Source organism: Heliconius melpomene, chromosome 9 (assembly GCF_056956725.1).
Source record: "Heliconius melpomene rosina isolate 202511_hmr_F chromosome 9, ASM5695672v1, whole genome shotgun sequence".
Taxonomy (NCBI): domain Eukaryota; kingdom Metazoa; phylum Arthropoda; class Insecta; order Lepidoptera; family Nymphalidae; genus Heliconius; species Heliconius melpomene.
Window position 1 is genome coordinate 498,682 of NC_140397.1, and position 25,555 is coordinate 524,236.

Sequence of the window (25,555 nt, forward strand, 5' to 3'; positions counted from 1 at the left end):
ATTTGTTTTTTTTTTCACATTAATACTAAAAATGTATGCTGCAACCATGCTGCAGAAATCCAACTTTAAGTACAGGTTTTATTAAATAAAAATATGTTTGTGTAATTTTTTTTTCATAGTCAACATTTTGATCTAGCAATATCATCAATATTTTTCTTTATTTTATTTTACGTCATAACAAAATGTTACCTACAAATAAGACAGACATAAGACAATGAATAAAGATGATGGATGATGCAATTCGCGTTTCTCAATTTCAGTACAATGCATTATTAAGTTTTTTTTGTGAAAATAAATAAAATACCAAAAATAGTTAATAGTATAGGTATAATCCTGTAGCCATAACAATTTTTAAACGAGAAACTAAACTCGAATTTTTCGTAATTGGAATTATAAATAAATAAAACACACGAAGATATTTATATTGCATTTTAATTCATATAAAAATACAATTATCATTACATTACGTAAACATGTGTCGTTGGCATTACCAATAATAAAAAGTAGCATTTTTTAGCTATTTTTTTAGAGATGCTAAAAGAACTTAAGTACAATATAAAATTTAGGCACACGTCAGTCTGAGTCAAACACAGCTTGAATTTGCCACTCAAGTTAAATCTAAGAACGCTGCTTATACAATCCTTTTAGTTTTATCCTAATCGATTCAATCGTTATAATAACAGTCTTTGCTCGAACACAATGTTGTCTTTGCCAACTGCTAATTCCATTATGAGAAATTTCTTATGTTCCCTCTGTGAGATTCTTCTTTCTTATGTACCCTTTTTATTTAGTCTTAAAAAAAAGATTTGAGCCCAAAATGATACAAAAACGTCAATGAAATAATACAGTTTTTTTTTTCACATAAAGAAATAAAAATCTAAACTAATTTTTATAACATATTTTTATAATTTGTTACATTTCATAGAATGGATATTAGCAGCTACAACTCAGACACCACTCAACTTCAAATACCCACCAAGAGGAGAGTTGGGCAAATTTTAATTGCAATTAACAATCCAATCTTAACGAGCGATCATTTCATTCAATCACAATAAACAATGAACTGTAAATTAATTAATTGGAAATTATTACTCTATAATGAAAAATCAATTATTACTTCATCTTAATTTCCACACAAAGTAATGATTAGTTGTTAATTTTGAATTGTCAATTGCAATTAAAACTAACGCAACTCTACCACCTACCAACAATCTAAAAGGAAGGTACCATTATTAGCCAAACAACGAAAATACACATTTGTGACGACACTTTGACAAGCAAATCCGTGAGACCATTACAAGTTAAAAATATCGTATATTCTTCATAATAATAAAAGGAAAAATTGCGTAAATAATCATCAATATTATGACAATACATCAGAGTAAATAAAAAACCTTTGCGAGGATTTAAAAGTAACAAGAAGAAGCGAATACCTTGGATCGAGGATGTATTGTAATAAAATATATTTATTTAATAATATGTATACAAATTAAAAATTCAATTCAGAATAGGGAATAAGACTTATGATTTCTAGCTTCTCGCTATATCTTTGGGCAATTTTCGAGACATTTATGAGATAAGTGGCCGAACTTAACGCCACACTTTGACTCGTTACCTCGGAATGAGAAATAAGTGGGCGGTACGTGAGGAACGAAATGTCTTAACATTAGTTTCTGTCTATATACGGAATACAGCATGATTCTAAAAAAAGTTACGTTCATCCAAAGAAAAACTACAATTCCATATACACATTACTAAATATCTTATTTCATACCAACCACCCATCCATCAAATGGCATTACCAAAGACCCGACGAGAAACCACCCGGAGGTACTCTCACACGCTTTGGAGCATCGTTCCTCTCTGTGGGGGTGACAGCCTTGGGTGATGCGGACGCTGATGCAGAGTCAGGAGTTGATGGTTCAGGGCTTCTTGGCTCTGGTGTGGACTGGGGAGCAGCAGGCTCCACTTGGCTGGTGGGAGCAGGTTCGCTTGCCTGACCATTTTGGGTAGGCATATCACCGTTTGTCGGTTGTGATGGCTCGTTGGATTGGCCTGTAAGATTGATATGGGTTGTAAGTTTAAAATATAAATATTATATTGTCGTGGCCTGAATGTAAACGAGACTTGTTGGTTCGATTTATTTCTTCCTTTACTTAACACACAACGTCACAAATAAGGCAGAGAGTACAAAACAGAGTGTCTAACATCAGAATTCTTGTACTACATATCCTTAAAAGCCATTTCAAAGATGAAAAATGTCTGAAAATGTCTACAAACATCAATGAAACAAGAACTCAACAAGTTTCTAAGCTAAAAAATATATCTATTTTATAAATTTATTCGAAATTAAACATTATACTTAGAATGTATCATTTGTATAATCATCAATCACTGCTCTTCCTCTAACGATCCTAGTATTAAACTGGTACATCGCGGCAACAATATATAGTATATAGTCATGACATGTGTTATATATTAGTTAAACATGAATCACACTTTTGAAGTAACTGGAGAATTTAATGTAAAAAACGACCTGACTCACTACGATAATTATGAATAATTTCTCAAACACTCTCAGTCTAGAGTACTGTCAGATACTTTCTTGTCAGCTTCAAGCTGTGTGCTGCCTATGACAGTGTTGGCAGATGGGACCTAGCATTTAGACATTCCGTTAACCACTTTCGGCTCAATTCTCTTGGCATTGAGTGTTGAGCGTCAACGCCGCACTTTGCCTTGTTATCAGAGGGAAGAAATCAAAATATAATCGAACCCACAACAGTCGCGTTAACAATCACACGCTTGCTCGCTTGTGCCACTGCACACAAGCAGTTTCTTGTCATTCATTATCATTACTGGCTAGCTTCGCCGTCGTGGTGCATGCGCGTTCAACTAAACAAACTTTCAAAACTAACCTTGTATAAGATTAGCAGCAGCCGACGGCGCTTGACGACGTCCCCGCGGGGGCTCGGGCTCACCTCCAAAGATATCCGTATGACCACCACCAGGGGGACGGAGCACCCTGCTGGACAGCCTCGTCCCGTCATTGATACCAACGTTGAAAGATGTGGAAGTCATTTTTGATGCTGAAATTGAAAGAGAAAATCCTTAAGTACCTATATAGTTTTTGGTTAGCTCTGTATTCTGTATAGCTGGGATTCTTCGGCAGCAGGTGGAAGGAACCTAGTATTAAGACACTCCATTCTAGTGGAGAAGAGTGTATATTGAGTGACAGAACTGAATGCCCCGCTTTATCTTTTAACCTTTTAAAGGAATTGAAAACAATTTATTCCCTCGAGTGGGAATCGAACCCTTAACCGTAGCGTTTACCGGTAGACGCTGTGTCGCTACGCCACAACGGCCTCGAGTTCATTATTTATTATAAATTTCAATTCTTCGAAGCTTAGAGCAATCAGGTTAGCCATATGATAGACGCCTACGCATAGCTTTGTAAGGCTTAATGGTCGCTACGTGAAGGCAATTAAGCTTTATATTGCAATTATTTCCAAAAAAAAAAACAATTTAAAGTAAATTATTGAAACATTACGCTACTGAAGCATACATTTACGTAATTTCCTTTAAGGAAAAAATTACAAATTATACAAGTATCATCATTTAGAAGAAACCAAGAAGAAACAAAAGAATTTAAGGAAATGAAAACTTAATGATAACTTCTCCGTTCTCCTTTTCTCACGCGCACTTACATTCTAAATATTTTCCTGTAATTTGAATAAGAACCCGCCTCTCGTTTTTTACCAAAAACTTAATAAATAAAATATTATAAAAAACATAGACAAATGGTATATAGTATAAGTTCGTCTGTCACCGCCCTGATCTCCTCACAATACAAACCATAATGACCGCGTGATTCAGACAAAGGCATTGTTTTGTAACCGCAAAACGTTTTTTATTGGCGAAGCGTCTACAGAGAATTGTCTGCATTCTGATTTACTAATACCTAGTTTAAAATCAGCGCCAGAGTATGTTACTATAAGCGCGACAGTTGGGGGTTCAATTCTCACACTGGTAACAAACTTCCGCCACTTAACACGTAACGCCAGAGGGGGAACAGAGTGTTTTGACACTAGATCCCCAGGTTCCCTCTACCTTGTTAGCATAAAAGTATAAAACATGCCATCTAAGCCATACGGCAAAACCCCAATACTTACCGCAAATTCTTTCCCATTTTACTGGTACATAATTAAATCGATTGGGGCTAACCCATCCTTACCCAAGATTCGTCACCACAAATTATGGTACATATTAAAGAACCATAACGCTATTACGGAACCCTTTGAAAATACTTAGAATCCTTAGGGTCTTCATGCTAATGATAGTATACGACAGGCTATTGATTCTTTAATTAGAAGGTAAACCACCTGTTTCCGCGAAGGCAGGTGCGCGGCACGCAGGCCAAAGTGCCCCTTTTAGAAGGGTTCTACTAAATATTTGTTAAATTTTTCACATGGTTTTCTACGTTTTTACGGTTTTATAGATTGCAATGTTATTTATGAAATTTTGGTGGTAAAAGAGAATTGTTTTCATTTCCTTAAACGTAACCAATTTAGTAAATTCTTTAATAAAAATACCGCACCTACAAACTACAGTAAAAACTATTTAATAAATATTGGATTTCTTTCCATAAAAGGATTTATGTTGCTTATCATATATTTGATTGTTATTGATTGTATTGTAAAAAATAAATTTAAAAAAATATTAAGATATATAACAAAATTTCTCTAATAAAACATCTAAACTTTTTCTCTGAAAGTCAAAAGGGAAAGCCCGAGAAAGCCACGAACGATACGTCACAAAGACACAGACAGACGTGTAATTATCATAACAATAGTACATAGTTGATTCCGAGTGCTAATTAAGAGCTCATTATTATTATCAAAGCGCGCGCATTTCCTTTGCAATGACGATACTGTTCCAACATTACGCATATAAAATATAACAATATAATGAATTGTTTAAATTAGTCTATACTTATATTATAAAGCTGAAGAGTTGGCTTGGTTCAGTTCATCTCAGGAACTACTAGTTGGAATTGAATTTGATAGTATTTTTTGTCGACTAGTGTTAGGTAATTTGCCGGCTCTTGTCAATGGAACTACCTTCCGGGCTAGCGGTAGCTTCCTCTAGAACTGACAATACCGACATGGTTTGAAGTACCTACCTAACGGTTTCAATAAGATACGATATAATATTATTTTTAGTAGAATGAAAGTTGATGAGAATTCTTTACTTTAAGACGGTATGATAAGACAATGAGCAGTGTTGGGTCCCGCCATTTAAAACGCAATGTCTCGAAATTAAGGGGAAAGTGGATAGCCAAGTCTTGGCAAGGTTCTATTTTCTCTGCACACCACGTTAGAGCGGGATATGTGAAAATAAAAAAAAATAAAAAAAACCGATCTAGTTTAACATCGCGTGATAAAATGTATCTACAGGTTTAAAAGCGTGTAGTAACGTGGACTGTTAATAAATGCCTTAATGATGAATACACGCCAGTTAAATTACAGTGTACGCGATCAATAGTTCATTGTGTTATATCTATAATCTAGAATGATAGTATTTGTATTGTATCTATGTCTGAATGGGTCATTGATATTAATGTTTCTTATATATTTACAAAAGCTACTTCATGCTTCTTCCAACAGTGTTAAGTTGCGGATGTCAACACTGTCCCATGTCTCGTTACCAGAGTGCAGTAAATGAAACTATCAAACTGTACTTCACTCTCACACGTTCTCTGTCACACGTTGTGATGCTGCGCCATGATAGCCTCTTAGGAAGGACTTGCATTACAAAAATATTACACAAACAAACAATAAAGTGGCTATCGAACCCATAACCATCATGTTAAGTCATCCTGCAATTAATCATGGTATTAAAAGATGAATATAAAATATCTAAAGATGTGCTCTTATTACTTTTTTTATGTATAACTATAAGCCTTTATTTATAGTTTTATAACTACAGAAGTACACTTCAATGTTTTATTCTAAGCATAGACATCTATCAAGTGGAACTAAATCATTTAATACCACTTGAATCAATTTTAGTTTTAATTAATTTCTTATTTTTCTGATTGGATAATTAGCTGGAATTACGCATTAGAAAGTGAAATACTTAAAAAACACATATAAAAATTCTAATCTAAGGAGGTTCAAGTTCCGCTACATTTTCAAAAAAAAAAAGTATATTTACTTCCTAGGTTTGGAATAAAAAAAGATGAAAGAAAGCGGAATTTCGTCATATATTTTCTTTTAGGAGTATACAGGAAAAGTGAGAGATTTCCCAAAATTTCTACAGGAACAAGAAGAAGAGAAATTTTACGTTTTACGTCAAAGAAACATCAATTAATTTAGTTAGCTTTTAAACAATATCAAATCCATATCAATATACCTCGTAACTTCCAATTTTTTGAGTACCCTCAATTATTAAGTTAAAATAAAATCTACGAATATTTCATTCACTTAATATAATCGAAGTATTCGTGTAGGTATTAAAAATTCAAGAAATATTAGTCTACCTAATCTATTATTATTAGCCTACTTTTTATCCTATAATCTCCTACTACTTTTAATTAAAGTTCTCCTGTCAAATTATACACGAGTACGTTCAATAAAGATAATAGTAATGTGATGTATCTAGTTATATATTTCTAACTAAGCCGCGGTTGCCAACCTTAATAATACGTTAGTTGTAATAAGTACATTCCAAAGCACAGAGTTTTTTTATCTATCTTTATTTTTTTTAACCTCACGCTTTATCCCGCATAGTAAGGAGAGAGAACGTTATAGTAAGTTATATCTTATTAAAGCAGAGAAATGAAAATAACTCATTCCCCCGAATAAAATAGAACTGAAAACCACAGTTTACAGTCGGACTCTATCGCTGTCGATCAATGGCCATATAAATGTTGATATCTCGCTTCAAAAACAGCATACCGTTAAAATATCAAACACAAAGGATAAAAACATAAAAAAACAACAGTTGCTGGCCGAGGTGCCAGATGTCGAGTATCTTTAACGATATATGACGCGTGGAACTTTAATCTTATGCCGTTATAACTTTGAATATATCGAGAGCTTCCTCATCTACATAAGTGTTCTTCAATATAAATGTCAAGAAGCGTGAAGCTAATATGTTTCACGCTTCTGCTTTTTCCCGTATAGTGGTATAGACAGGGGGAATCTAGTTTTATAATACAGGATTTTTCAGACTTGCCACAGGAACACTAAACGGAATTTTCTCTTTTAGTCATAAAGCAAACAAAATTGCAGGTGTTAACAAAGTTAATTAAAAGAAATTGTAATCAAATATAACATGACTGTCACAGGTACGTCTAGAGACAGAACAAATAATAATTATAGATAGACATTTTAATGAACTGCAATACTTATTGTTAGGGTTGCTTAGTCATTTAAAATAATTATTAAGAAGATATTTTATACAGGCTAAGAAATATTGTTTTCTATTTTCAAAGTCCATCAATCAAATCAATTTAAAATGTTAAGAATTCGTCAGTAGCACTATATGAAACTACCTATTTAACTATCTGAGATATAATGAGATATATAGACAATAGTGAGGAATAGTGTCTTAACACTAGCTTCCCTCCGCCTACCCGCTGTGTGCGGGATACAGCGTGAAGCTGATTTAATTTTTTGATATATATATATATATATATATATATATATATAGCCTACAGTTGTATAACATAATTCATATTGCAATTTCAATATGGTTGTTCAATGATTTATAATCATAGATAGCAATTCAAAATATTGTAAAATTGCAAAAATATCCCTTCATATAATCTTATCTGTTGCGCTTGGGGGAGTGTCATCGATCGATCGATCGTAGATAGTCGCTGTTATAAACAAAACTTTTTGCATAGGTACCTAATACCGCTATCACTATAGTTTTTCTAATTTCCTTTAATACACATATGTCTAATATTTCATGCGTAATGAGGGAAATAGAAGATTTCAATAACGCGATCTTATTGGAAATTGTCTCACTAGCACATGAAGTCTCGAGGTAATTTCGAATTCAGGTTATGGTTACGTGAAAATAAGTAACGTGATAGGCAAAGCGCGGCCAAACTCCAACCTTAACACTCCTCCTTTTTCCACTTTCCGCCAGAAAGGTTAACAACAGGTTCCAAAATTCCTTCTGCCTACCCAGCTTTTTGTGGGATAGAACGTGAAACTAAAAAAAATGGGCATACTCACAATATGTCACAACCCAACGCCACCGCCTGTCGCAATGGCCCGTGAGAACGTACGCGGGCAGCTTTATTGTAAGTTCAATAAGAAAAACATTAGGTACTGTAACAGATTAACCACTGACTCACTATGGCAAGTCATTTTCTCATTACTACCTACTGAGTTATATCGATTTCGTTGATTACTTGCTGAGATCTTAATTTGTACCGAATTTAATTATTATTCGCGAATAATCAATATCACAAAAAATAATGTTATTTGCAAAAATCGATTAAATTATTTATATTTTACAGGTTTTTTGGAACCTAATAAATTAATGCTCATTTCAAAAAAGAACACCAAGGTATCTTATATTGAAGAAACAAAAAAAAATACATTTAATAACAAATTTAAAATTAAAAAATGAAACTTAATAACTAAAATGAAGTAGAAAGTATGGAAGATCGATATCATGTAATCCAATCCAAACCAACAGCGGCACAAGAGAAACTCTATTGTAAATTTGTCCGTTGACCGCGACGAGCGCTCACTTGTTGCTAAACTGGCGGACTAGAAAATGTGCAATTCTGCACACATTCGATTGACAAATTGACGAAAGTAGATCATAATTTTAACTGTTTCTTATAACCTGCTATAATTAATTTCAGCTTCACGCTGTATCTTGCACGTAGCAGAGTAGGAAAGGAGAACTTGGGAACCTTTGTTAAGACACTCCACTTTCCGTTTCATTATGGAATGCGTGTTGAGTGGCGGAACTCAATACTGCGCTTCGTCTCGTTAGTCCAGAACGTGGAAAATTGGAAATATAAATATGATATAGTTAAATTTCTCGGTCGTTCCATAAACGGCCATATCTTTTTTTAAGTACATGTAGAAATACGATTTTTTCAAGAAATCATTGAGCTCTAGGTCGCTATCTAAGTATATGGTTTGAATTTCAACTCGATACCTCCAAGCATTTCTAAGATAAAGGCTCTTGACCGACAGACAGACATACGGACGCACAACAAAGTGATCTTATAAGGATTCCCTCTTCTCTTAAAAGGTATGGAACCCTAATAAACGACTACTCAATACTTTTTAAAATTGAGTATATCCAAGAAAAAAACTTAAATAGTCATATTTATCCAAAATCATGCAAACAAAACTAAAATATCTAAGCACCAAGGAAACTTTAATCAAAGATAACAACTCGCTTCCACCCAACAGACTACAGAGCACTGTCCGTACATTTAAAATAGCCAGCATTTCCTATTACGTACGATGTAATTGGACTGTGACCTGAGTCTAGACGGTGAGGCTCGAGTATCGAAGAATGGGTACCTACAAAAAAATATCTATACGGTAGATTGTATATCTATATATATGTTGATTGAACGTCTGTCTGTCCGATGAAAATTAATATTAATATTGATATATTTATTAATTTTAGACTGATAGCGATGAAATAGGGAAGTTAACTCTATATAATTAAACAAAATTAATATATTGAAAACTTCCTGTAGATTTTCCCATTTCCTCATTTTGGAAAAATATTAATAGATATTATGTTTTTACTAGTGTCGTCTAGAAATAAATAATTTTAATACTAACTAAAAAGTGGTGAATGACGACGCCACATATCGCCTATCCAGACTGAGCCTACATTTTAAAGTTTAAAATGTTTTCTGTTGGTTATGAGACTTAAAAGCCAAATGTAGAAGTCAATGCGGATGGAAAATAAAGTTATCGCCACTTTGAAATATACAGAAAACTCTAAATAATACAACTTCGTCTAAGTATCAGAGCGGGTAAATAAAAATAATTCACTCTCAGGAGTTGGAATCGAACTTACAACCGTCGCGTTTAGAGACGATGCCTCTATCTATCACAAATATAATTTCAAATCTACCCGCATCACATTACCCACGTTAAATTCTATTAGTTTGTCAAACGAAGCGGAAACTTCTTATATGGATGCTGAATAACAGAGACAATCACGAGATGGCTAATCTTTATTCAACAAGGTCAATCCTACCGTATATATACCGAGACTGCAATTAATTACATAGAAATCTTTCCGCTTTGATGTCGACCCCGAAGAGAAAGATAAATCGAGTGTTTTACGCTCCATACACTGTGTACAAGGCATGCCAGTGCAGTAATGGTGAAACAAGAAACGAACGAGGCCGTCTTAGCCCAGTGGGATTGAGTTTGACTGGAAACGCGATGTTAACGAGTCCGGTTCCCGCTCGGGAAATGATTATATTTCAAATATTTTCATTTTACAGATAAACAAAGCGTCTTTTTATAGGAAATATCTCGAAAATTGGGTAAAATGTGGTACGTAATGTTTACACTAGGTTCCCGCTGCCTATCCTGCTACAATATGCAAGAAAGTGTAGCTGTTAATTAACGATACGTATACGTGGAGAATATAGAGAAATATCAGTTTGTTTTCATCAGCGTTCTTACGAAGATTAGCAAACGAATTTGGAAATCTCAAAGAACAATATCAAATTATTCACATACTGGCAACCTCCTTTATTTAAAATCGGTTAAAACCAGCATAGCGCGATATCTCTACATAAATATGTAGAGAAGAGACCTAATAGTAATACTATCTGAAGTGAGTCATCTAAGTAGCGTCATTAGGAATCAAATAAGCCACTATAAATATTACAAAACCGGTATTATACGTATTCGCGTCTATATGAAGGAATTCATTATAATTTGTACTACGCTGTTTTGTTTGTAATTAACTATACTGCGAGTAGCAAGGTAATTGCATTTATGTATCGTATTAAAGCAGCTTGGTAACATGTTAAAGGCATGTATTTATATACCGCTCTCAATTCTGAGATCAATCTTTAGCACACAAAACAGCATCTCAAGACGCTCTCGAGATCGATTGAGATTGAGAAAAATAAATCCATATTTTTTTTAACTTCGTGTTGTATTTCACATACCTATAGTTCTATAGTTGGGTAGGCAGAGTGAGCCCAGAGGTTATTTGTTTAAGGTTTGTTACAATAATGCTTAGCCTGTTGAAAGCAGATACTACGCGCGTTTGCTGTGTGTGGCTTCACAATTCTAATTAGACATTGATTTTAAAATTACTTCACACAAAGAAAATATGGAGCTTGAACATTTACATAAAAAAGAACAACAACATAAAAACATAAAAAATATAAAGATAATCGATAATACAAAAACTAAGATTTTGTACGATTATTGTTGACACTTCGTGATAAATACACTACATGGACTTCTCCTAAGAGAATGCTTTTAGTGGCTCGTAAAAGGTCTGTTTTTGAAACGGGAAATATCATTTTCTCATATGTAATATCTACTAACTCTTCCGATACTGTGTGACTAATAGAAAATGCACACATGAAACTATTGGACTTAGAAAATTGAAATTTGATATGAATGTTGCGGAGTGTAGTAAAAACTCTCCTTAGTGCCTGCTAAGAAGAATATAGGAACAGGAAAAGCAGGATTTTCTTATCTTAGGATCTTAAAAGTAAGCGCGACAACTAGTAAAGTTAAATAATTATTTTTCAGAAAAGTATGACCAATTGCAACAATTTACAAATAATTGATAAATAGTGTATTATGGCAACAATAAATTCATTGTTTTTACATTAGCAATGAAAGAAAGTCATAATATTCTTAATGACTCAACGGAAATCCTGTGAGTCAAGATATTTGCGATCTCTCCAGTCACGTTTCATACTTATGGCTAGTGTAATGTCATTTTTATGTATTGAGATTTGAGACGCTTTAGTAGAGCAAATTGAGGTCGTTCTGGCGCAGCGGCTGACTATAACCGCGGGTTGTGGGTTGTGGGTTCGATTTCACTTGGAGGAAATGAATTTATTTCATTCAAATCAATTATACTACCTTCCTCCCACTAGTAACAAGACTAAGCGCGGCGTTTGAGTTCAACTATTCAACAAGTCATTTATCGAAAATTAGACGCGATAGAAGCGATGAACATTTTACTTTTATCAATTACAAGTGTTTTAATTCGTTACAATGGTACAATCATTATTAATTTTCTAATAGGTGATGGCCCAGACGTGTTTTAAGACCTCGACTGCATAAACTTAATTAATATGTCCAGTAATATTAGCAGAACCAAGACAAATCCAACGACCTATCATATATAAATATCGTTTCACTGCATCACTGGTTCAACAGTTTCAAAGGAACAAAGAAACGGACGCGTTAAAAAAATAACCCCCCTTTCGCGTTTCTCCGCAGTCAGGTAATTAAGCTATTAAGGGGTTAGGCCACTGTAATTTTTTTGAAAAATCGATTTTTTTTTTATTGGCTTAAAAAATAGTTTAAACCCTCTAGAATTAGAAAAAAAAGGTCCCGTGCGAAAAAAATTTTTTTTTCCTTAGGAAATAAAGGTCGCCGCCAAGAGCGACAAAACTTACTCCGAAACGACTACCTGCGGCAAACATAATGGGCCATATGGCACCATAGCCCCCTCCCCCTTATTGTTCCCAACCGCCTGTATTGTTGTACCACGTGTCCTTTCGACCCTTTTGAGCATTATGAGCATAAAATTCCGTTAGTTTTGCGACAGCAAGCGCACAGTAAAGAGCGATTGATTGTTCATAAGCGACGATTTTTGCGTGTTTTCCGTGGTTTTTTTACGATTTCACTGTAAAATTTACGAACGCGTTAGTTGAAATGAGTGCTCGAGTGTATCGTGGACGAAAAGGTACGAAAACCTCGTATCCAACGCGACGTCGGTCAAGCAAGATGAAACGACCCATGAATCAATATGAATGTGAGAGCGATGAGCAGGGCGTCAGCGCTTCGGCGAAAAAACTGAAGGACTGCAACGAGGAATTCGATACTAATAGTCAATTCGGCTATAGAATCATCAATTTCTGCGCCGTTTTTTCCGTTATTGCCCAGCACGTGAAGTGCAAAACGTGCGGATCTGACATTGAGTTTCGAGAAAGAAGTCCTCGTGGTTTAGGCTTCAAAATTGTGATCGCTTGCCCAAAATCCGTCGAAATTATGAAAAATGAGATCTGGGCAACCCTTTTTCAAAAAATGTCAACGGATGAAAAGCCTCAGCACGAAAAATGTTCAGAGAATTGGTGCAGTTGGAAGAAAGCGAAAGCGGAAAATGCCTTGGATGCGTATCATCACAATCAGCCAATGAATGAGGAGGTTTATGAAGCCATCAAACCCCATGTAGATACATGGAATTGAGCCGGGACGACTTGCTGGAGCGTTGCTTGGGAGCCTATAGTCAAAATAATAACGAAAGCTTCAACGCAACCGTTTGGTGTTTGGCCCCCAAATCATCTTCAAGCGGAAAAACTGTCCTAGATATCGCGACGGATATCGCTGTTTGCACATTCAATGGCGGCCTTACCAACGTCTTGCAAATATTCAAGATGTTGGAGGTGGAAATTGGTGTACAGTTATATAATTTTTGCATCGAAGACGACGCCAAACGCATTACGTACGCGGAGACATCTCTGAGCGACGCGGCAAAAAGTGCGCGCGCGCTCCAAAAATCTACCAGGAAAAAAGAAGAAGACGAAAATTTGGCCATCGATGGACAAATGTATGGTGCTGGGATTGCAGACTAACGGTAAAAAAAATTTTACCCTATTTTTTTTATTTTTTCCAATAGAAAACTATTCGAAAAACTTTAAACGCGTTTTTCTCGAAACATGGTTTTTCGAAATGGCACGCAGCACCACTCGAACAATTTTCATTTTTATTACTTGAAATTTTGACCAGATGTGAACATTAACATTCTCTAGTGAATGTCGATCGGGATTTTCAATAATTTTATTTATTGATTTTTTATTAACAAAAAACTAGCCGTTTTTTTCGTCAAAAATCAATTTTTTTTTTCAAACGCACGCCAAATCCACAAAAATTAATATTTTTTAAAATCCGATCGACATTCACTAGCTATAACCCTCTAGATTCATGGTTTTTTTTTTTTTTGTTCTAGATTCAAAAGTGCACCAGTAATGCTGCGTGCCGCGGACCCCTGCTTGCAAAACATGCCCCGGGAAGATAGCTGTGGAACCGCCATTTTGTTTTTTTTCGCTGTAAAAAAATTTAATAATAAAGTTTAATGTATGCCCGATAACACCCTTAAAAGTTTTTTTTTCAATTACCTTCAATTTTAGAAGCAAAAAATTCGTGAAAAAACCTTTTTTTTTTTACCGTTACAGTGGCCTAACCCCTTAAGCACGCTATACGGAGTTCGAAAAGTTAGAAACCTCTTTAAATACTCACACAAGGACTCAAAAATCAACCACTTACTCTAAAACGTCAGTACTGTCCCCCCCGACTTTAAATGACTTACGGACGAATAAATTTACAAATACTAATAAGCATTATAAGGCTTTATTTGGAAACTGTAAACAGATACGTAAGGATTACGCATTGAGCTATCGTGTTACGACCGCGATGAGGAAACGAAGAGTTCCGCTAATATGGTGCAACAAGGGTATGTTGTATCCGATAGCCATTGATGTTACTTTTATAGTTTCTTTCGGAAAAGGGGAAGTAAATAAACAGCGTCGACATGATAACCTCTACATAAATTTACATTACCAATTAGTAGCCTGATGTGGTACAAGTGTGTGACTATAAACGGGGCAGGTTGTGGGTTCGATTTCCAATCGAGGAAATAAAAAAAAGAAAAAACATATATATTTTCATTTTCTCGCTCTGTTAACGAGGCCGAGCCAAGGCCAAGATGTCGAATATAATAATTAATTACTTTATATTGTAATGTTACTTAAATTAAATCAGCTTCACACTGTATCCCGCACATAGCAGATTAGGCAGAGAACCTAGTGTTAACTCACTCCGTTCCCCACTTTACTAAACATTACATATTAATAAAAATTATCATAATAATGGTAATAAATATCTATTTATTACTTTCATCAGTCTGACAAAAATTACATATTTATTTAGGCCATTAAGTCTATAGACACTGCTATCCTTAAAGCCCTTTTATGGCCAGCCTTGACCTTATTTTATTATCTCTGGAACTATATATAGCATTTACATTCTTAGTAATGATTATTAATCACACACATTATTATTGAGTAAATAAGAAATACAAGTCAATATTAGTATTGAATTGTATTTCTTATTAAATACAATATCGATTGTAGTATAGATAAAGCACAAAATATATCCTTTTGGGCTTTGTTCAGGGGCATGACTTTAATTGTGACAGTGATGGGTTGGATTCCCGCTTAGGTGCATAATTTTTTTTCATTTCTTTGATAAGCTAAAAAAAGAACAAGATAAAGTACGACATTGAACTCGCAACCCAACTGATATGCAATGAAAAAATCTAATATTATCTTATTGTAACCAAATAAACCAATAAACTTTTAAAATAATTAGAAATATACATAAATATAATTGATATTAATAATAATTATATTGTTATTTCTGTAACTTGTCTCATATTATTAATTACTGCTAAGTTACTTATATATCTGAATTTGCTCTTAGGTCTGTTTTACACAGTACAAAGAATCTAAATATTTAGTGAAATATTTATGCCACATTAATTTATTAAGCATAGAATAAATATGAATTTTAATTTCTTTTTTTATTTCACACTTGGATATAAGAGAGTAAGCAGAGGGAACCTAACATAAAAACACTTGATTCTCAACTTACTAACTTAGAAACATTGATGTTATGATGAAGATCTCAATGCAACATTTTAGCTAGGCTTTCTTTTCTTCTCTTTTTTTACAAATATGCTAATATAAAAATAATACATTCCTTGCGGGATTGAACTCACAATTATCACTATCATATCAGATACCAAGCCACTGTCGTCTTTTGTTTTATTTGGTCAAAGTAATATAAAATAAATAAAAAAAAATGTCTTAAATATATTTATTTGAAAACACTCCCTTTGAATTATTTGGGTTTATAGGGTAGAGCTGATTGACAAAAGATAAGATATGAATTTGACATGAATTTCCTTTTAATTGTCAATTATAGATAAACTGTTATCAAAAATCTAATATATTTTACTGTAGGATAATTAATAAAAAAATGTTTGCAATAAATAATTTAAATTAAAAATCTAAGGACAAAAGATTAAAAATAAATAAATTTATTATTCATGTTTTCTAAGTAGAATAAAAAAAATATAGTCAACAAAAACAATAAACAAAGACGAAAAATTGTTATTCAGAATAAGTATGGAAACATACAATAATTATAAGACTGTTTTTTTAACATCAGACAACGACCAAATTAGTAACAGACAGCATATCTAACGGATTTTCTAATGGAATGCCGAGGAAATCCGCAATTTTGCGGTTTGTGCGCAAATATGTAAAATCCGCCCATACCAACGCTCTATAACTAAGCACATTGACCTCACAATCTTGAAAAATAACGGCTCGCTCGACTACACCCGGTCGGCAAATTTACTTAGATTATCTTAGCAAGACAAACTATTTGTTACGAAAACATAAAAAAGATATACTGCATATTTAATAGAATTATTAACATCTGTGCTTAAGTTTTTTGTATATTGGTTAATAATAAAATAAGATTACTCACCTCCAATCGGTTTCCTTCTTTTTGATAGAATGAAGTTGAATGAATGCGGAAAAGAGACGTAACATATTTGACATTTCGAGTATTGCCAGAACGTTGTCTTGTTTATTACTAACGAATAACAATTTATTTAACAATAAACTAAATATGATTATTCTTACTAGCTTTTACAACACATTACTTTACAATGAAATTGCAGCTACTTAATTTACTCAATAAAAGTAAGTTCATATTACATTACACTAGCAATAAGATTATTTATAAAAAAATACTTTATAAAACGACCTCACGAAGCTACAATAAAAAAAATACTTTGCAACACTTAACTTTAGAACTGCATAAATCTAATTAAGAGCTGTTTTAAAACTTAAAAAAAATCTGATACTAACTTTCAAATTTTTACGTTCATTTAATAATTAAAACTTTTCATAGTTTTTGAAGTTGATTTAATTAAAAGAATACAGAATTTATTATCAATTAGATTTTTATTAGAAAGATTAATCATTATTATAACCATTTTAGACCGAAAAGTTTAGTTTTTCTTAGTGATGAAATATTAATATCAACAAATTTGTCAATTATCGTAATGCATGTCAATGAATTAATTACTTTTGATTTTACTTGCTATATATATTATAAGTATACTGCATACATTTATAATAAAGGTCCATAAATATTCTTTTGGCAATTCTAACAAAATGTACTACATAATTTACAATAAGTCGATGATTCTGACAGCACTATTTATAGACATTTCTTGACCGTTGCAGACAGTACCTCACTAGTGTTACTATTATTGGTAACCATCTATTTAAGTTTTGTTTAGCTAGTTAAATTCGAGAGCCATTAAATTAGTAAAATGGAAGTTACTACAGAACAAATACCAAAAGAAAATCCAGATAACCCCTCACCGGTAAATAATATTGGTGTAAGTACAAATATATAATTTACCTTGTTTTATAAATAGAAGTAAAACAATATCAAATGACGATGGTTTCCGAATTTCTTATTGCATATTTTACATTTTCATTACTTAAAAAGGATCTATTTTTATTAATATGTTAATAATAGTTTTTCATGATCATAGATAAAAATATGTATTACTTTCTAATTCACTAATAAGTAAGTTAACCTGCTAAATGTTGGCTTTATGCCAAATTGGAAATGTTTACGATATTTTTGTTCCGTAGCACGTTTTATTCTTTTATGGTTAACATAATGTGAAGCCGTTATCGATTTTGTGGGATGAAGTAATGTTTAAAATTTGCAATGTATTCTGTTGCTATGGTTGTATACATATTACAGTCTATTTCCCACATACTAAGAAATATTTACAAAGAATGTTTTCAATTTCTTGTGAAAAAAAAACCCACATTGCAAGATAGGTAAATAGAACATAGTGTTAAGACATTCCACTCCTAAAATATGCATGTTACAAAAAAATAAATAATTTAAGTATAAACATTCCCTATGAATGTAGACTGAACCCACTTTCAACATGCTTCCAGTTAGGTATCACACTTTCTTTTGAGATAATGTATATTATGCTCAGAAAACTATGTGATAAGTTATTCTGTTATCTTTAATTCTGTCTGTTGTACATTAATTTTATCTTGTATATTAAATTAATTTATTTATAATAATTAAATTTTAGGAGAAAGCACCCACACCTCAACCACAAGAACAGCTAAAGAAATCAAAAAAGGATGATAGATCCAAAAAGGATGACAAAAATGTTGAACAATTCATGAAGTCTTTGAACTCTGTACCAACACTTGACGAAAAACTATCTTTAGTATGTAAAAAATATGTACAGACAGCAGATGATAATAAAAAAATGCAATTTTATATAAAACAATCTGATAAGAGGTATGCTTTACTAGTGAAGGAAAAGGAACAGCTTCAACATGAATTTAATAAGACAGTATTAGTTAAATCTAAGCTGGAGAATCTGTGTAGGGAATTACAGAAACAAAATAAGGCTATCAAGGTATGCATTTTTTTGAAGAAATATTTAAAACATCTTATATTTGTTTAGAAATATATATTTTTTTAAGCAGTAGCAAACTCTGATTGGGTCAGAGCGCTTGGACGGTTGCCAAGAGACGTGGGTTTAAATCTAAAATTTTTATGTTTTATAAAAAGTATTTTTCTTTCTTAAGTGAGGAGTAATATTTTAAAAATGTAAAAAAAATTCTAAAAAATATAATTTTTGCAGGAAGAATCTCTACTCAAAATACGTGAAGAAGAGGAAAGGCGTAAGGAAACACAAGCCAAGTTCCAAAACACACTGACAGAAATAACCTCTTTATTGCAACAGAATAATGAAAAGAATGCTAAATTAAGAGATGACAATATTAGTATGACAGAAAAGTTTAAAAGTGTAGTTCAACAATATCAACTCAGGGAGCAACAGGTAAGAATAAAATATATCTATGATAGGTTGACATCCCATTGTCTTAATCTGGTATCTGTTTTTTAATGAAACTTATTTAGATAATATTAGTATTTAGATGGTAGTATAGATTACACCAGGCTTTTATGTCACTCCTACATCATTTGAAAAAAAATCGCATAAGGAATTGGAAAAAGAATGGTTGCCACTTCTTACTCTGTAGTAACCCTAGGATTGCCAGGCTTAAACAGGTCACTTAATGTTGATAATTTGCACTCACATGTTTTTAAGTAAATTATATATCAAATTAAAGCTTATCCTTTTCTCAACACTGTAACACTTTGTTGCCTGTAAAGATGAAATTATTCTTGTTTTTAAGTGAAATAAGGAAGTTATGATATTGAGTCTCTGCTGAATTTATTTTCTAAGTACTATTACTCATTTAAATTCATTGTAGCCCTGTGCAACAACTGGCCTCATGTATTGTATGCAATGATTTTATCTTATATTTTCCTCTATTTAAAGTTTTAAATAATTTGAATTTCTTTCTAACATCAATTTTATTAAAAATTATACATTAATGAATATTAAATTGTAACATAAATAATTTGTAACATTTCAGGTAGACAAGATGGCGAAACAAATGACCTTAGAGTCACAACTCTCCGACGCTAAGCTCCAAAAAGCGTCACTTGAACATCAAGCAGAGAAAGAAAAGATTTTAGCTGAAATGGAACAGTTAAAAGTAACTTTAGCCCAATATAGGACCAAAATAATGGAACTTCAAGGTACAGAAACTGCTCTTAAGGGACAATTAGCAGTATACACAGACAAATATGATGAATTCCAAAATGCCTTAGTGAAAAGTAGCCAAGTGTTTGGTGGTTTTAAGGAGCAGATGGAGAAGGTGAGGATTTTTATGTATATATCTAATGTAGGCATAAATAATGTAATGTGTTGTATTTTGGTGTATTGTTCTTCTTAATCTATGGAGATTTGAAGGTTTTGATTGGTGACAACTTTACCTACAATATACATATCGATTTGGGTAATAAAATTACACATTGTTGTCACTTACACACCCACAAATATGATCTCACATCGGCACATGTGATTTCACGTCCACACATGTAATCTTACATCTACACATGTGATGACATCCACAAATATGATCTCATGCCCACACTTGTAATCTCATATCTACACAAGTGATGTCCACACGTATAACCACACATCTGATTTTACGTGTACATATGTGATCTTACATCCTAACATGAGATGATACATCCACATCTAATATTACGTCCACATGTAATCTTACACACATGTATGACGTATAATATGTGACGCTGCTCTCGGTACAAATGATGTAGGCATATTGTACACTATAAACCTGGTTTAGGCCGCACAAGTAAAGCGTCGCGATTGATGGCCCACGTCACACCCACGTTATATAATATTATAACAGACATAAATAAATACAAAGCTCAGCATAGACCTCCTTTTACTTCTTAACTTACTTATTAATGTACATTTACATTTCCTCACTCCAGATGTCAAAAAAAATTCAAAAGCTCGAAAAGGAATCACTGACGTGGAAGAAGAAATGGGAGACCTCACAGACCGCGCTACTGGAGATGTGCGGCGAGCGGCAAGCGGGGGACGAGCGCGCCGCCCTCGCCGCACGGCATCTCGCGCAAATGCAGGGACTGTGTCGCACGCTGCAGGTATGGGGAGGGGCGTTAGTCACTAGCTATTTATATCTCTTAGAGATTAGATGGGCTGCTAGGGTTCCTCCTCAGGTACTCCAGACCTTCATTTTTGTTATGTGGGTGGAAATTGTTTATCATGTTGTTCAATTTTCCCCAAGGCAGTATATTTATATCTCTCATAGCTTAGACTGGCTGTTAAGGTTCTATTATATATGTAACGTAAATAAAACACTCGAGTTCATAATAAGTATTGTATTAGCTAGGTAGCCTGACATGAACTAAACTTCTCATACATAATTCCAACATACCCACTTGAATTTACTTTATTATTTAACAAGGGAATACATACCTACATTTAAACAATTCATTACTTTATACATGACAGGTTCTACATCAGGTACTGAGATTTTCAAAATAAACTGTAGCCTATATATATGCCTAGATTTAATAGCTATATAATTTTAAAAAGTTTCATTCAAATGCGTTTAGCACTTTCGGAGATTAGCGTGTACAAACAGACAATATTTTTTTGTTAACTTGGCCTCTATAACTGTTCCTAAAGTTCTCTTAATTATTATTTTGTGAATATATTCAATGTACAAATGCACCTTTTTTACAATTTTATTATATGTATAGATTAAATTTCCTCAAGTGAGAATCAAACTACTACTACTAGTATGACTGACCTTAATGTAATATAGCGGTGTATATAATATAGCGGTATAGCCTTCCTTCATAAAAATAATTAACCGCATATTAGCGCATCCAAACAAACAAACTTTTCACCTATATAGTTATCCATATTAGTAAGTAGTTAATATATTGCAACTTAATTTAACTATTAACATTTTTAAGAAAAGGAAACATTTTAACGAAAATGTATACAAAATGTTAATGGATTCTGGAAAGCTTCCGGGTTTATTTTATTACAATTGGTTCATAAATAAAAAAGTTATGTCAATTTATAGTACTTAATTCATACTTCATTCGTTTTACTGAATTGACTGAATCTTTAGTTTTCAATTTCTTTATTAATATTTTTATTGAAAGCAGGCGTACACGGGCCCACTAGTATATAATATGTTTCTTAAAATGTATTAATTTATTCAGTCTTTCGTCCCATCAGGGTGAGCGTACAGTACTACTGAACACATTGAAAGAGCACAATATAGAGCGACCACCGCTCCCCACGCCGCCGCCCTCCCCCGCGCTTCCGCCCGCGCCCACACCCGCTAGCAATGCCAAGGTACGTAATGAACCTGAATATATAAATTGTTATTTTTTTATAGCTTCATGTTCTATATTGCATATAGCAGAGTAGGTGCTAAGAATTTCAAGAAATTCTATATCAAAGATAATATCGTATGCGGTCACTTCCTTCCTGTGAATTCAAATTCAAATTCAAAATATTCTTTATTTATATTATATATATATATATTTTTTATTATATATATTTAAGCACTTTTGAATCGTCGAATGAACATATAAGCAAAAAGCTACGACGGGTTGGAAGGCAGTTCTGCTGAGAAGAGCCAGCAAGAAACTCAACAGTTGCTCTTTTCAAAGACAATGGTACAATTTATTACATTGGCAGCTATCCTGCATTACATTCAATAGATATTAATTCCATACATTTTTATCCTCTAAATAGTCTAATAGTTGTACAGTGTAATAAGCTTAACTTGTTAGAACTTTTTTACAAATACTTTAAATTTTGGAAGTGGCAAACATAGAATACACTGCGGAATTTTATTATATACACGTATGCTCAGACCCATAAAAGATTTATTAACTTTTTGGAGGCGAAAACTTGGAGTAACAATGGAGTTTATATTTTGTCGGACAAACAAATATTATAGTATATAAATTGGGAAGCAACTGTAAGAATACCTGCATCTTTAAAAACATCTCGCAGAGAATCTCAAGCTCTTAGGTTCTAAATATATCTCACGGCTCTTTTTTGGAGAATAAATATTGAATTTATATCTGAAGCACTGACCCCTTAGCAGCATTCCATAAGATAAAATACTATGAAAATAGCTATAGTAGACTAGGCGGGCAGTTTCAACGTCCGTCATTTGTCTTACTTTCTTAATTGCGAACGCGGCAGAGAATGTGAATCAAAATTCTATACTATGTCAAGATGATAATGATGATAAATAGTTTGTGTATCGTTTTGTAAACGTATGGTTTTAGAGTATTCGAAACACCAATTATATGATAAATTATTTAAAATATACGACAAAAAAAAAGGAATAACAAACATATCAGAAAATTAGTGTACTTTAAATAAGGTGTTGGAGAAATAAATTTAATCATCTTTATAAAGTAGATGTAAATTTTATTTTATATTATTAATTGTATTTAATTCCAAAAAAGTGGGTTCTTTCAAATAAATCCTTAAATTTTTAAAAATATTAATTTTAACTTAAACTACTTTTTCATTTACCAGGTTGACGCAATGGCGGCCAACTGTGTACAACTAAGACAAAGTCTCGCACATTTACAAAGTCAATTGAATGTACTAACAAACCAAAAAGAAGAATCACCTAAACCGGAGAAACAGAAAAAGAAATCTAAAAAGAATAAAGGTGAAAAACAAAAAGCCAATCAAGAAGTTGCAAAAGAAAATAATAATAATAAGGAAAGTACAGAAGATAATCAATCAAATGTAGAAGAAATAAAATTAAATGAAACTGAAAACCCAGAAGGAAAAGTAGATACCAAAACAATGGAGAATTTAATACAAGCTATAAACATCGCAAATATTAATTTATGTGATCTTGAAATTGTTAATGAACAACAAAATGATACAGCAGCGATTGAAACTGATCAAGCAGTTTTAGTTGAAGAAATTGTTGAACCTATTGAACCTGTAGTTGAACCTGTTGAACCTACACTTGAACCAGTTGATTCTAAGGTTGAAGTCGTTGAATCAAAACTTGAACATGTGGATCCTAAAATTGAAACTGAATCAGTTTTAGATAAAGCAACATTCAATGAATCAGCCATTGAATCAGTCGGGGTGGTTGATTCAAAAGATTCTAAATGTAATTTAGAATCAGATGAAACTAGTAAAGTTGAATCTTAGATGTTAATGGTTGTAAATATAACCTTATTGTTAGTTGATTTGTTTGAATTGTAACGTTTTTTTTTCTTCTTTAAATCCTGATTATTTTTCTTTATTATTTATTTCCTAATTCTCATTTTGTAATTTAGGTTATGTGGGAAGTTACTTCAAAATATCAATTTTAATTAATATTTTTAATAATGTATTACTTATACTTAATATTTACAAAATGACTTATTATTAATTAATTCAAAATTTGCTTATAATATAAAAATAAGTTGTTTTTACCTTCTTATATATTTCTCTTATTAATATATATGCATATTAAAAAAATAAAATCACTTAAAATGGAAATACTTTATTTTTTGCAGTAAATACAAACTTTTTAATTTTGTAACATTTTATTAGGTATATTTTTTATTCTAATATAAATTTTTAACAAGGTCTAACTTCCTCAAACCCCATATGAAAATTAAATATGGTGCTACTACAGACGTTGCCATTCAAACGAAATCGAATCTACACTTTTCTACATTATTTTTTATACATGAAAATAATCTTCGAGAAGTTTTATAAATGCTTGAAAGTGTTTTCCTTGTTTTTGACTGATTGTGTTTTTGTGGGTTTTTTTGTTTGTGTAATCAATTAAGTGCCTGTAAATAATGTCTAGTCAAAAGCGACTTTTTTATTTTTGTTTTTTTTTTAATTCTCCATAATGTGCAAATTATTGATTTTGTTTTTGTTATCGAACTGATGTGTAAAATATGATATAATTTTTTTTCTATACACAATTTAGTATTATTTTGGACTCTATGTATTTGTCCGTACAAGATGATACAAGGACGTTCAAGGTTTTTTTTTAATATTCGATATTTATAAAACAAAACTAATATATAATTAACTTTGTTCCAATATTTTTACATTAAAATTTTATATTTTGCACATTATGAGTTTTTTCATGAGTTTTGTAATAGAAAGAAAATTGACCAATCTTCAATTTGCCTGAATAATAAATAAAAAATAAAAAAAATACGTATTTTCTTTTAACATTACTCCAAGACCTCCTGGGCGCTGTCGAGTACCTTTCCATCTGACACAGTGGCGACTGCCTCTCTCAGTAGACCCGACACTACAATAGCGGCCGACGACACCGAAAAGGCTTTGCGGACAGCTTAGAGTCCCGATGCTTACCGAGTAGTCAGCCATGTGATTCGAATCACTTATAGAAAGTGGACTCTGAGGTCATAGAGTGGGCTTCGATACCCCAGATAGGTGAACCGGTGCGCCCCAACCCCAGACGCAAAAAAGGTTGTCAATTCTGCAGGACCTTAATTCCAAAAAGGCCCCGGCGCTCATCAAAATCTTCAACAAGATCCTAAAGAACCTTCCGACTCGATTCATTTTTTTGTTGGTCCTAATATTAAACGCTCTTTAGCAGGCTGCTCCTTCGCTACCGAGTGGAAGGAAGCCTAACAAATCCGCCAATCTCTCCTCCAGTTACAGACTCATTAGTCTCATTAGCAGCTTAGGAAAAGTATACGAGAGAATCATTTTC

General features: G+C 32.8%; 3 protein-coding genes across 5 annotated transcripts; 2 read left to right on the forward strand and 1 right to left on the reverse strand.

Annotated features, from left to right (window-relative positions):
* Positions 1–414: 414 nt before the first annotated feature.
* On the reverse strand, positions 415–16,971 carry LOC146536088 (uncharacterized). 3 transcript variants are annotated; one of them, XM_085190281.1, is made up of 3 exons: positions 16,827–16,971; positions 2,979–3,086; positions 415–2,055 (listed from the first exon to the last, which is right to left on the reverse strand). In XM_085190281.1, the coding sequence occupies exons 2-3, from the start codon at positions 3,076–3,078 to the stop codon at positions 1,799–1,801; spliced, it is 357 nt and encodes a 118-aa protein (XP_085046407.1). In that variant the 5' UTR covers positions 3,079–3,086; positions 16,827–16,971; the 3' UTR covers positions 415–1,798. The 3 variants fall into 3 exon arrangements, with proteins under 3 accessions (XP_085046407.1, XP_085046406.1, XP_085046408.1); XM_085190280.1 differs by having other exon boundaries at positions 2,916–3,086; positions 16,827–16,966; XM_085190282.1 differs by lacking the exon at positions 16,827–16,971 and adding an exon at positions 8,247–8,265.
* LOC146536089 (uncharacterized) lies at positions 12,511–14,462 on the forward strand. The gene is made up of 2 exons (XM_085190387.1): positions 12,511–13,848; positions 14,221–14,462. The coding sequence occupies exon 1, from the start codon at positions 13,451–13,453 to the stop codon at positions 13,844–13,846; it is 396 nt and encodes a 131-aa protein (XP_085046513.1). The 5' UTR covers positions 12,511–13,450; the 3' UTR covers positions 13,847–13,848; positions 14,221–14,462.
* Positions 16,972–17,572: 601 nt separating the features above from the next.
* On the forward strand, positions 17,573–24,393 carry LOC146536090 (beta-taxilin-like). The gene is made up of 7 exons (XM_085190267.1): positions 17,573–17,751; positions 18,478–18,813; positions 19,042–19,239; positions 19,841–20,125; positions 20,772–20,945; positions 22,057–22,176; positions 23,383–24,393. Exons 1-7 carry the CDS (start codon positions 17,683–17,685, stop codon positions 24,019–24,021), a joined length of 1,821 nt encoding a protein of 606 aa, XP_085046393.1. The 5' UTR covers positions 17,573–17,682; the 3' UTR covers positions 24,022–24,393.
* Positions 24,394–25,555: the final 1,162 nt, after the last annotated feature.

Coding starts and splice junctions, on each gene's coding strand:
- LOC146536090 (XM_085190267.1), top strand. CDS start 17,683: ATGGAAGTTACTACAGAACAAATACCAAAAGAAAATCCAGATAACCCC. Junction 19,240..19,840: donor ATCAACTCAGGGAGCAACAG/GTAAGAATAAAA, acceptor GTAACATTTCAG/GTAGACAAGATGGCGAAACA. Junction 20,126..20,771: donor TTAAGGAGCAGATGGAGAAG/GTGAGGATTTTT, acceptor TCCTCACTCCAG/ATGTCAAAAAAAATTCAAAA.
- LOC146536088 (XM_085190280.1), bottom strand. CDS start 3,078: ATGACTTCCACATCTTTCAACGTTGGTATCAATGACGGGACGAGGCTG. Junction 2,056..2,915: donor TGCTGCTAATCTTATACAAG/GTTAGTTTTGAA, acceptor TCAATCTTACAG/GCCAATCCAACGAGCCATCA.
- LOC146536089 (XM_085190387.1), top strand. CDS start 13,451: ATGGAATTGAGCCGGGACGACTTGCTGGAGCGTTGCTTGGGAGCCTAT.